General features: G+C 35.1%; 2 protein-coding genes across 2 annotated transcripts; one reads left to right on the top strand and one right to left on the bottom strand.

Moving 5' to 3' along the window:
* Positions 1-3690: 3690 nt before the first annotated feature.
* Positions 3691-11409, top strand: LOC108215154 (autophagy-related protein 18a). Its single transcript, XM_017387519.2, has 4 exons — positions 3691-4623; positions 5328-5535; positions 10202-10328; positions 11106-11409. Exons 1-4 carry the CDS (start codon positions 3829-3831, stop codon positions 11194-11196), a joined length of 1221 nt encoding a protein of 406 aa, XP_017243008.1. The 5' UTR covers positions 3691-3828; the 3' UTR covers positions 11197-11409.
* Positions 11410-12340: 931 nt separating this feature from the next.
* LOC108213200 (pentatricopeptide repeat-containing protein At5g66520) lies at positions 12341-13971 on the bottom strand. Its single transcript, XM_017384971.2, has one exon. It carries the CDS (start codon positions 13887-13889, stop codon positions 12489-12491), a length of 1401 nt encoding a protein of 466 aa, XP_017240460.1. The 5' UTR covers positions 13890-13971; the 3' UTR covers positions 12341-12488.
* Between the last annotated feature and the right edge of the window lie 86 nt (positions 13972-14057).

Genomic DNA, 14057 nt, shown 5'->3' with positions numbered 1-14057 from the left:
AATAGTTAATGGAGCACTCGACCGTAATTACATCACCATAAAAATCTCTGTCACTTAACCAGCATCATGAAAATCTCGCAAATTTATAATCCTGGTAGATCCGGACTATCTGTTGTCCCAGCTTATATCTAACTCGAAAATATGATAAATGTCTTATATCCATTATGGGAATGATCCAAATTTGGCGAAAAAATATACCTGAATAAAATATGGTAGCATATATGAGCACTCATATATCCGTTTAGATTATGTCTCACATTGTTTTTCATAATATGATCCTACCCGAATACACAGATATGATCCATGTTTCATATTCGATTCGAACTCATATATAGATTATATTTTCAACTCATTACATTTGCAAATAAATAATCATCATTTTAAAAAAATTTAGGGCCTTGTTTCATAAATACCCAAGTCTAAAAGAAATTTTGCAAAAATACTGTCAGTTTTTGAAAGAAATTGCAAAAATATTATCTCTCAAAAAATATTTGCAAAAATACGGAGGTTGCATTTGCAACCATATCTGCAACTACTAACAACCACATATGTAACTTTGAAAAAAACTGTTAAAAATTATAGTTATTTGCATAATAAGTTGTAAATGGTGAAAATGAATACCCCATGCGGGGACAATACTAATATTACAAAAGTAACATCCAAATCAATTAAAAATCAATCATGAAATGAACTAAAAACAACCAATTAAAAACAGTTAAAAATGATTTAACCTTTCAAAAGCTCGTCTCCTCGGCCTTTTGCTTCTCCGTCAACGTCGCATCGGCCTCAATCGCTCGGAGCTCCACCATCAACTCCGACTTTTCCCTGATCGTCGTCGAATCGCATGGATCTGCGTATGAATTGATGATAAAGAGGTGATTTGATGGAGAGAGGGTGAATGCAGGAGATGACTTTGCCGTCGCCTCCCTGCTTGCAGAAATAAAAGGATCAGAAGTCGAAGTGGAGTTTGGGCCGAACGATTTTCAAGTCGAGGTGAGGTCATAAGAGGGTGTTGCTTCTGATCACCAAGTCTAAGTAACGTATAAATGCAAATGTCTGAATGTTTTTTCAAACAAAACAGTATATATGCAATGATTTAAAGTGAATAATATTTTTGCAATAAATATGTCAAAAAGTAGTATACATGCTAAATTCCCAAAATTTAATATTATATAATGTTTAAATCTTCATAAAATACAATTACTAACCGTGTTAATGCATATCATCTTTATATATATTAAATAAATTATATATACATACATATAATTATAAGTTTTAATTTACAATTATTATATTATTACAGTATTATGTTTATTTAGACTAAATAATTATTATTTGAATGATAGAAAGAAAAACAATATTTAATTTTAGCGATCATGTTCGGTGGATCATAAGTTACTGGGTTATGAAATAAAAATTACGATACTAGTTCATATTCGGTCTAGATACAGACCCCAAATGTCATGGACCGGTTTATATCCGAATAATATGATTCTGGACTCAAATATAGACAACCTTATAATAATGTGATCTGATACTTGAGTAGAGGGTATCTGATATCACCCGGATCATTTTGCAGCCCTAAATCTCGGTCATTATAACAACATAAAAAAAAAACTCTTGCAAAGAGAGATTAAACAAAGTCTAGATAAACTTGAAAAATATTGAATTAAGAGAAATAAAAGAAGAAAATAGTGAGACTTTCGGCAAGTGAAGGCCGATGGAAAGCCCATCAAATAATATATACAGATATTTCAAGGACATAATTTTTTTTTGGGATTTTTAGGAAAATAGATATGGCATTTCTTTATCATAACTAATTTTGAATATGCGTCTCTTAGTGGTCATTGTTATTATATTTAAATTTTTGTTTATATCTTTTGTAGTAACTGTAAAAATTTCAAAGTTATAAATGTAATATAGATCATACTTAAAATATTGTAATTATCATATATTTAAATTTAATTCATAATCTCAATTAAAATACTTACTTTTAAACCGCATAAATTGCACCACAAAAAAGTGGTATAATTTACGTCATTTTTATGATAATGTGATGCGGTTGCAGTTTCAATATTCGACCAAGTTGCGATTTGAATATTGGACCTCATCATATGTTAGTTGATTTGTGATTTTAAAAAAATCACCTTGATAAAATTATAAAATACTTTAATATTATATTACAACAACACTCCCTCCTTCCCATTTTGTTAAGAAATTTTTTTCCAAATTATTGTTCTTCTTCTTTGTCCAATACCAGTTTATACAAATTTCAATGCTAACATTTATTAGCCTACACAAATTTAATGATTTATAATGTAAATTATGTTGAGTTTTAACAAAATGAATAAAAACTTAGCAGTGTTTTTGTATAACCAATGCATGACCATGATAACAACTATCATAATTATTATTTCTTAATATGTGTGATTTGTGCAAAGTGGACTATTAAAATGGAAAGGAGGAAGTATATAATATTCTTGAGTGAGACAAGGTTCTTGTTAAAGATAATATATATTTATATTTGATAAACTTATATTCTTTATTAAATTTTAACTTCATTATTTTTTTTAGTTTTTTTAACCACATAATTTTGTTATTTTAAAAAGAGTGAAGTATGGGACATATATTTTGCATTTAGCAAGTTACTTATTTTTTTTTAAAAAAAAGTTCAAAGAAAAAAGTACTTGTTGTGTTAGAGTTATCGTTAAAATAATAAGATCAGAATCATTGAATGAATGAAAATTATGTACACTTCCTTTGATCAACATTATTTTAGAATATAAAATTCATTATATTCTACATCCATTCTGTCCAAAGGTTAGAGCAACTCCAATGGACTCTCTAAACAAACTCCTAAGTCCAAATTTTAGGAGCAAATCAAAATCTAGTGCTCCAATGGGCTCCTAGATACTCTTTAAAAATTTAGGAGCCTACTCTCTCTCTCCTTTTTTTTAAAGAGATCTAAGTAGCTCTTAAGTCAATATAATATTATTTTCATTCCAATCTTCTCTCTCTTTTAGTTAACTTTTTTCTCCCATTTATATAAAATAAATATAAAATGTGAGTTAGGAGCTAACTATAAAGAGTAGCATTGGAGTTCTCACGTTTTCCGATGTATTAACTTACTAAGAGTCACATTTTATATTATTTTTTAAGAAATGATTTAGGAGTACCGTTGGAGATGGTCTTAGGAAAAGGATAAATCCAGAACTCAAACCATGAGAATCTTTGATGTGGTTATAGGGCTGTAATTCGAGTCGGGCGGCTCGCGAGCTCGCCCGGCTCGAACTCGTTTAAGTGGGCTCGGCTCGGCTCGACTCGTTAAACGAGTCGAGTTCGGGTAAAAGTTTCGGCTCGTTTAATTAAACGAGCCGGCTCGACTCGTGAAATTAAACGAGCCGAGTTCGGGTAGAGGTTTGGGCTCGATTAAGTGTAAAATTATACGAGCTGGCTCGCTCGGCTCGTTAAAACCGGCTCGTTTAGCTAAACGAGCCGGCTCGACTCGACTCGTGAAATTAACCGAGTCGAGTTCGGGCAAAGATTTAGGCTCGATTAGTTAATCGAGCCGGCTCGGCTCAGCTCGATTAAAGTTGGCTCGAATTAGGCTCGGCTCGAAACTCGCCCGGCTCGGCTCGAATTACAGCCCTATGTGGTTAGTTTTGAATGAAGTAACCTTCTAGATAAGGACAATAACATCACCTACCATACTCAGTCCCCAAGGGCAAAACTGTCACAAAAACACCCCAACAAGACACTCATCTTCTTCCTCTTCTTCATTCTATCTCTCTCGATCAATCTCTCCCTAATTTCTCCCAATCTCTCTCCATGACTACTCTCTCCCCATCCCCCTGGCCCACCCCCCAACCCGACGGCATCGAATCTCCCCCAATTTCAAACCCTAACCCTAATTCCACTCCACAGACTCCCCCAAGCGACGTCCTCGACATTCCAAACCCTAATTCCACCAATTCCGACAATCTCTCTCCCCCGAATCTCCTCCACGTCACGTTCAATCAAGATTACGGCTGTTTCTCCAGCGGCACGGACCGTGGCTTTCGTATCTACAACTGCGATCCATTTCGAGAGCTTTTTCGAAGAGATTTTGATACCGGAGGCGGTATCGGCATCGTGGAGATGCTGTTTAGGTGTAACATACTGGCGCTCGTTGGCGGGGGAGCTGATCCTCAGTATCCAATCAACAAGGTCATGATTTGGGACGATCACCAGAGCCGGTGTATCGGAGAATTAACATTTAGGTCTGAAGTGCGCGGAGTGAGGCTTCGGAGAGATAGTATAGTGGTGGTGCTTGAGAAGAAGGTGTTGGTGTATAATTTCGCGGATTTGAAGCTGTTGCATCAGATTGAGACGTTTGAGAATCCGAAGGGGTTGTGTGAGGTCTCGCAGGGGAGTGGTTCGTTTGTGATGGTTTGTTTCGGGTTGAGGAAAGGGGAGGTGAGAGTTGAGCATTATTTGACGAAGAGGACTAAGTTTGTGATGGCGCATGATTCGAGGATTGCCTGTTTGAAGCTTTCACAGGATGGGACGTTGCTTGCTACTGCGAGTACGAAGGGGACGTTGGTTAGAATTTTCAACACTTATGACGGGACTTTGTTGCAAGAGGTAATTTTCTTGGCATTGTGGTTATTAGGCTAGTTTATGTAGGACCTGGAACTTATATGTTTAGTAGTATGGATTGAATTGTATAAACACGAACTGCTATTTTGCTAGTTGCAGAGACTTTAGGATACTGATCCTGTAAAAAGTTCACAAGGATTAAAGCTCCTTGTAGATATATTTTTTTGCCAACAAATGAGATGACTGATTCAAGTGTACATAGTTTATCTACTTATATAAAAGCATTGAATGAAAAATTTAAGAATGCAAGTTTTGATAGAAAGCAATAAGCCATGGGAGAATATTTTTTATTACAATTTTTTCAATGGCTGTATAAAATTGGGGCTTTTCTGATCTACAGAGTTACCCCGTAGAAAATTATATGGGTTATTCTTAATCATAATTCTTGTAGCTTCTATATATTTTCTAAAACAGGATGTAGTGAGCTGCTAACATCCACATGCTTGCATAATAATCTAGCTGTCTTTTTTCACTTTCTGAGGCATAGGGATGTTATTACTATATATGTTGGAGGAGAGTAATTTTAGTCAGTTTACGCGTATTATTGGACTTTCATAAGTTCACTTTCCTTTAATAGTTGAAATGCATTTTTTATTTATCTAAAGAAAGCTTACTGATCACATGTAGTTTTACTTGATGTTGTACATAAAATTTGTATGCACACTTATTGAGTGGTTTATTAACAATAGGTAAGAAGGGGAGTAGATAGAGCAGAGATATATAGTTTGGCATTCTCCTCAACGGCACAATGGTTGGCAGTGTCAAGTGACAAGGGTACTGTACACGTTTTCAGCCTGAAAACCAATTCAGTTAATGAAGGGACTGATAACCTGGACAACAATATTAATCCCAAACTTGCCGTTACTTCGCCTGGCTCGCCTTTATCTTTCATCAAAGGTTTGGCGTCTTCTTAAACTTTGGTGTGCCCTGCCTTTATTCTGCTTTTATTTTATCTTTTAGTAATTCCATTCTTAGCTGCAGCTTGCCATTTTTTCATATTGCTTGAATTAATTCTTATAAATCATGGTCTATTAGATCACCATAATATCCTTCCGTAGCACTGATCACATTATTTTTGCTCATCAGTGAATCCATGCTATTATTAAAATGTTTAAAAAATAAGAGACGTCAGACCCAGTTGAAAGGATAAGTCTGTTGATTGTATATCTGTACTTATATGTTAACGTACCACTCTCATAAAGCTAATGTACATGACTGATATACTAAAATACACAATGATTATTTCACTGTAGGACTAAGTATATTTAATACAGACAATTAAAATAAGCGAGTTAAGGAGGGAAAAGGGGTGCCTGATTAGTTCTCCAAAAGTTCCTTCGCCAGTTTATGTACCATGACTATCTATTTACTTAGTTAAAAGGAAGTTGTATAATTGTTACATTTGGAGGTTTTTTAGTTTTTAATAGGGAATTGGGTAATAAGTTAAAAGTTTAAAGACACTTTCGACAACTCACAGTACGAATATTAATGTTAAGTATAGGGCATGTGTTAGTATTGGCTTACAGATTTATTAAGTAGAACATGTCAGATGATTGTTTCACATTTTAGCATCTGTCTAAAGTCCTAGTGCTTTATTTTGAAATGGATGGAATGAATAGAAAGAAATTAGAAATATACAAATAACAATAGACTATGTTGGTGGGAGTAAAGATGTTGGTTGTTATGTGAGAATGAAGAAAATGACATTATAAATGTGACATTTTTTTAAGATATCAGTGGGGCCTGTAATATGAGCTAGCCCACTCACAGTTTGACTTGAGTTTTTCTCATGCATACTCTCTGGGCTCATACTTGTAAGTGATCCATGCTTGAATAAGTTTTGAGTTTGTTAAGTTCTTGTGCTTTCCCTGGAACTCGGATTGCTTTGAACTTGGCTTGATTTTGTATATATTTTGTTAATTGTGAACAGTAGAAATATACTTGTTTTACAGAAATAATAGTTTAAGATAAGCAATAGTGTTGAACAATGTTTGAGTTAGGTTTGAAAGTAGATATAGTGAATATTTTTGGACCAGCTAACTTTAAATAAATTACTAGACTAGACACTGATCAAGTAGCTGGCTGAGTTTTGCCTCGACCTTTTGTGAAACTGAAAAGAAACTTGAGTATTGTTGGGCCCGTCGCAAGTTGACATTAACATTCAACACTGTCTTGGCATGTACAGGTTTTTAAGTAGGGATGGCAACGGGTCGGATCGGGTCGGGTTTCTTGAGATCCAGACCCGGTCCATTATATTTCGGGTCGGTTCGGGTTCGGGTTCGGGTCTGAAAAATGAAGATCCAGACCCAATCCGTCGGGTTTTTTCGGATTTCGGTTCGGGTTCGGGTCTAATTCGGGTATTTTAATAAATAAAATTAAATACAAATTAAAAATTAAAAATTATAAATCTATAAAAAATGTGATTATGGATTTTTTTTTAACTTTAGAAATATAAAAAAGGGAATTACAGGCTTCATTTATTACAATAAACACGTGAAACATGTTAACTCAATTGTATACAATCATTCAACTTATCATTTATATTTTATTATTTTTATTGTATTTAGATTTTTTAATGCACAATAATTGAGAAAAATAAAATATTGATATAATAAATATAAATTTTATATTGCAAATATAAAATTAAGTAAAATGTTAAGATTCATACCTAATAATTCATAATATTTCAATATATATACTTTACATTTAACATATATGTATGTATGTATGTATGTATATACATGTATAATATTTTGTATCGGGTTTTATCGGGTTTCGGGTTCGGATTGGGTTTAAATCGGGTTTCGGGTCGGGTCTCGGGTCGGGATACCTGAGATCCAGATCCAGATCCAAACTTTTTCGGGTCCAAAAATAAGATCCAGATCCGGATCCAAATCCAAAAAAATCGGGTTCGGGTAGACCCAATCGGATCGGAACGGGTCGGGTATCCATCGGGTCGGGTAAAACTGTCATCCCTATTTTTAAGCCTGCCTCATCAATAAAAGTTAGCTCAAGTTGGGTTAAAAATTCGTCTCAGCTTGAGTCGCAGTTCTCAGAGCTTCTTTAGTTTTCGTTACCCTGAATGCAGTTTTTTCAGCTAAAAATAACTTCCCACGACGACTTTCCTTAATTTCTGCCTACAAAACTACTTTTTTAGAGTCCGGAAACAGCTTGGAGAATTAAGCTTCACATGGGAGACCGATACTCCCTCTGTCCCCTTCTACATTTATTTAAGTATTTATCAGGAAAAAAAAATGTCCCAAAACACTTGTCCTTTTCTCTTTTCGATACAACTTCTTAAATTTTTTCCAAGATATACCTTTGGACTACTATTTCCAGTATTTGACTAATACACACACACACAACTTAATCTAGTTCACTGTAATTATTAGGAGTATATAAGGAAATAAATAACTCAACTAACATTTTTTTTAAGATGCATGATTTACTCAAGATGTACATGTAAAAGGGGGTGGAGGGAGTAATTTTTTTATTTTTTTTTTGGATTAAATCAATCTAAAACTTAATATTAACTTCTTGGTTTACCCATAGCTTATACTCCATCTACGCACCATATGTTTACATTCCACATCACTTTCACCACGACAGGTGGCCGCAAATTGTACTATGTAGCAGGAAGGGACAAGTATCCAGTTTTATATCTAAAGTAATATGCCTTGGTTTGCTCTTATAATTGGATGGACGGCTAAATGAAAGTTTGTCATAATGCTGACGAAGTAGTTCAAATTGCTGTCTGTTCCTAACTTGATTCCTTCCGTACATGGATTGTCAAGCCCAAGTGTGTCAAATATGATCTTAAGATTAAAACTGATTTCCCTTTGTATGGATCTCTGATCAACTCGCCTTTCTTATGGAGCGAATTTTTTTATCCAAGCTCAATTTTAAAAACGAGTTCCATTCAAGTTCTGGCCAACTTGGATAAATTAACCCCCTACCCTTCAGGGATGGTTGTTGCCTACAAGACTTGAGCACTTTTCTCAACTGCCCAACTTTGCTTGGTGTTAATTGGTATACTGACGACTAGACCTGGCAAATCGTTCGTGTCATGTATAAACGTGTCGTGTACTTTCGTGTTTCGTGTATCTGGTGGGTATACACGAACACGACACGAATTCAATTCGTGTACACGATTGTAAACACGAACACGACACGATTTAGAAACAGGTAAAAACGACACGAACTGTAGTACACGAATTTTTTCATGTACACGAAAACGACACGATACGAAATAGTACATGAAAACACGAAAACACGAAATATACACGAAAAAATACACGAAACTGGTAACGAATTAGTACACGAAATATTAATATTTTACAAATATTGTCCAAATTCAGGCTTAAACATAAGCAAAGTTACATAAAATAAAGGATAATTGGGAAACTTTGAATTTGTCTGCGACCAACTCTTAATCTGAAGGGTAAATATATATATATATATATATATATATATATATATATATATATATATATATATATATATATATATTTATTTATTTCGTGTACCTCGTGTCGTGTCGTGTACCCGAAGGGTAAACACAAAACCGACACGACTTCTCAGTCATGTATTTCGTGTCGTGTACTCAAAATGCAAACACAAACACTAAATTTTCGTGTCGTTTTCGTGTCGTGTATTCGTGTCGTGTGAAAATTTGCCGGGTCTACTGACGACGTTATAGTAGTTAGTGGAAGAATTGGGATAAAATTCACAGCATGAGAGTGATTAATATACATGTTTAGATCGACTATGCAACAGTGCTTCATGTGATGATGTTGCACTGTGTAGTTGACTTTCCTCCTGCTGAGGACATTTGGATGTCCACACATTCTGTATGCTGATCTAAGATTATATAGGATGCAACTTCATTATTGGTGTTATATAGTTTTTCTCGTAGCTACTGTTAATGGGTGCATCGATGATGCTAATGAAGTTGTGGAGACCATTTATGCTATATAAGTGGTGGTTTGTTAAGTTTTGAAGTCAATAAAAAAATCAATTATGCAAGCCAAAATGGCAAAATGCCAAATATAATTGTCTTGCTTATGTAAGTCATGTCATATGTTGAGTTGCAATTTAGGAAGATCATGGAATCAATTAAATAAGTATATATTTTGTATGATTATTCAGATTCAAGATTAATTGAATTTGTTTATTAGTTTGATTATATTATTTTCCATAGTATTCTGAAATAAATATTTAAATAGCTATATTTTACTCGGAGTTGTAAATCAAGTTAATTTGGGTTTTATGAGGATTAGAATTAGTATAGGTTAGTAGTTGTAAATATGGTCGAATCATCCCGGATTTATAAAATTATGAAGCCATTGGTTGATAATTGTCATTTTGAAGTTTTTGCCTTGTTATCATCTCATTTATTACTCTCTGAAGTTATCATTCAAACTCATGTTCCGTTATTTTCTAGAATTTTTTAAGATCTGTAGCGCATCATCAATGGTATAAAATGAAAAATAAATTTTGAAAGGACATGGCTGTTTCATGTGTCTCCATTAAGTTAATGACTAAGAACTATTTAATTTTATAGGAGTATTGCCCAAGTACTTCAACTCAGAGTGGTCAGTGGCTCAATTTCGATTGATTGAGGGTTCTCAGTACATTGTTGCATTTGGTCACCAAAAGAATACGGTTGTCATTCTTGGTTTGGATGGAAGGTGAGTTGGTTACATTGTTCCTACGTTCCATTGTGGTAAAATATCATCTTCTACTGCTCTACTTTTTTGTTAATATGCCCCCCCCCCCCTCCCCCCTCCAAATAAATAAATAATAATAATAAAAAATAAAATGCTATTCCTTTGGTGAGACTTCACAACTACGAGCATATATAATGCACACAGCACACTTTGATGGTCTCACATCATATTTGTATAGTGCTCTGACAGGTCGTTTGGTTCATGGGTATGTGGAATCAGGTATGCGTTTTGTCCATTCCAAACCCATACTTGATGTTTGGTTGGAGAAAATAAAATCTCAAACCCATACCTTAAACCCCCAAGGTATGGGTTTTTGATACCCAAGTGGGGAGGTGGGTATGAGATGTAGGTATCAGATGCATTCATTTTTTATTTTTTTGTCTCTGTTTAAGTAATGAAATATTAATGTTTAATACAAAATTAAATCTATAATGCAAAAATATATAACAATAGTAATTTTATTAATATTTTTAGTTAATATAAATTAATAACTTATTTTTTACAAAAAAATTGTATATATTGATTCCAACACCAACCAAACACATGATATCAAATATGGACCTCAAACCCATACCAGCTCAACCCGATTCCTCATTCCAACCCCATACCACTCGTCGAACCAAACGACCCCTGAGAGCTCTCACATCTACAATTATATATGGATAAAATCAAACTTCTTTTAGTTATGTACTCCATGTCCCTTGAAAATCTTTTCACAATTGATACAAATTTATGCAGTTTCTACCGCTGCAAGTTTGATCCAGCAACCAATGGCGAGATGACTCAACTGGAATATCACAACTTTCTGAAGCCCGAAGAAGCTTTCTGAAGGATGCATATGATGTTTGTATTGTGTTATTGCAAGACTTTAGACAATCATAGATAAAAATTTTATCTATGAATTTGCTGTAAATAGGTGTAAATAGTGCTGTATATGTAAGTTAACTGTTGTAATCAGAAAAAAGAATTAAATAAAAAATAATTGTGACGAGCAGATGTAAGAAGATCAAGTTGTTGCTTCAGTAAGAAGATTTGTGTTGCATTTTATGTTTTCCGAAACAAGTTTATTTTTCATGCATGAATATTGTTGCTCTTACAGTTGTAAAGTTCACATGGATGCGTAAAAAGAATAGACCATTAAACTTGACATTAGATTAGCATGTACATTTGGTACCAGATTTTGCCCAAGTTTCTCAACGTGTTTAAATGGTTGATGTCTTGCATTGTTTATTGATGAAGTCTAATGAATCTGGGGAAAGCAACATTTACTTTGTATATGAACGATTGAATATGCCTGATTGGTACATGGCGCCTTGACATATCAGGTACATGGTGCCTTGACATTGAGGCACAATGCCTCCGTGTTGATTTAACTCCATAAGCGGAATCACCACCCAATAACATGTTGCCGCCAGAAGCATAACTGAAGGGTCCTGGTGATGTGAACAATGAGCTATCGTTGGATCATTGTTCTCAAGAGTAGTTTCTTTTCTCTTTTCTCATTCTCCCATCATTTCACTTCCTAGGGTTGTTTCTCTTGTCTGTATGCAGAACCCTGTTACTGCGACGTGGCGTTTTTTCCCCTTGATGCTGCAGCCTGCAAGCAGTTTGTGTTTGTATAAGGAACTTTTTGGAAGTCTGCAGAATTGAATATTGTAATTCTTGATTTATACGCCAGTGACTAGAACAAAAGCGCCAGCTTCTTCAAACATTTAACCACATTCGAACACAATTATGAGCCCGCTTGGCCATAATGACTTGTCAAACAAAATTATAAGTCCGTTTGGCCAAGTTTAAAATTGTGAATTACGGCATGACGCAACATAATTTATTGTGATAAAAATGTCTCTTTATTAATGACCTATAACTTTTATCTTTTAAGTCAATTTTTAGTTTATTTCTGACTTTAAATCCGTTTCTGCCTCGAACAAACAATTTTTAGTTTAAAATCAGAAACAGTTTAAACCGCCGACTTTAAGCGTTGCCAAACAGGCTCTATATTGCTTCTGAACCAGAACTGGTACAAACTGCTTGCTAAATGAGATTTCATCCTATCCTGTCTAATGCTGTGTTGCAATTATATATAGGCATAGCAGTCTTTTGAGCGGCAAATGGTACATGTTATGCTAATAAATCTTGTACTAGCTGGGGGTCAAGTTCAAGGGAGCTAGAACCCAAGTCCTTTTGGAGCCCCCTTTCTTTCATCAACATCCGCACTTTCTCGACATCACTCCATCTCGACGTCTCTGCATATATATTAGACAACATGATGTAATAAGCACTATTATCTGGTGCTAACTCCACAAGTTTCCAAGCAGCAAGCTCACTTAATTCTACTCTACCATGAGTTCTACAGCCAGCCAAGAATGCACCCCACATACTAACAGTTGGCTCAATGGGCAGGGCTTCCATGACCTTCAAAGCATGTTCCAAAGACCCTGAACGTGCTAGAAGATCAATCATACAAGCGTAATGTTTAACGTTGGGCGAAAATTCATATTTTCCAACTATAATCGATGAAAATATACATTTGCCCAACTGCTCCAGCCCTGAATGCACACATGCACAAAGCACTGATATCAATGTTATCACGTCTGGTTTTATGCCAGTTTCTTGCATCCTACAAAACCACCAAACTGCTTGCTGTCCACTCTCCGCAAGAGCAAACCCCTTCAACAATGCATTCCAGGTAAACACATTTTTCTCCGCCATGCTCTCGAAAACCGTTAAACCCTCCTGAACTTTCCCACATTTCCCATACATATCAACCAAGCAAGTACCCAACTTCACATCCAACTCCCACTCATTCCTCCTAATAAAATCATGTATCCACACCCCCATCTCAATAGCCCCAAAACTAGCACAAGCACTCAAAGCATTCACCATAGTCACCCGATTCGGCACCACACCAGCATACTGCATTTGCTCAAAAGCAACCAATGCATCATCAAATCTCCTAGCCTCCCTATACCCACTTATCATCGCAGTCCACGAAACAACATCTCTCTCAGGCATTTCATCAAACACCCTCTCACACAACACCATATCCCCACAAGAACCATACAAATTCAACAACGAATTCATCACATAAACATCACAATCATAACCCATCTTCACAACCTGACAATGCACACAACTCCCTCTAACAATGTCCCTAACATCAGCAAAAGACTTAAGAACAAAAGGAAAAGTATACTTATTAGGCCAAATAGAATTCTTATTCATATGGGTATACAAAAAGATCGAATCTTTATGTAATTTATGGCGACAAAATGTTTGAATAAGTGTGTTACAAATGAACACATGGGGTTTTTCTAGGTGGGTGTAAAATTGAAGGGCTGTGTCTAAAAGGCCTAAAGATTGACAAGTGGTGATAAAATGGGGAGCAATGTTGGTGTTTGAAGAAAGGTTTTGTAGGATGAGTTGAGCTTGGATTTGATTGAGTTGAGTGGAGGTTTTGCAGTTTTGCAAGAAATTGAGAATGGTTGTTACAGTCTTGTGTAAATTTGAGGATGGATTCATTGATGTGTAATATAAGACTCAGACATAGAGCATGACACAAGTTCTGTTTAACAAGAGCATACCCGCCCTCAGTCACTTCTTATAATTTTATTACTCAAAATAATTACTAGAGTGGAGTTCCGGGCTCCCTTGTTTTTCTGACTACCAGAAATCATTATTTTCGAAGTT

The sequence above is a fragment of the Daucus carota genome, chromosome 3 (assembly GCF_001625215.2).
Source record: "Daucus carota subsp. sativus chromosome 3, DH1 v3.0, whole genome shotgun sequence".
Taxonomy (NCBI): domain Eukaryota; kingdom Viridiplantae; phylum Streptophyta; class Magnoliopsida; order Apiales; family Apiaceae; genus Daucus; species Daucus carota.
The sequence above is the reverse complement of the archived record's forward strand: the minus strand, read 5'-3'. Positions and strand labels throughout refer to the sequence as shown.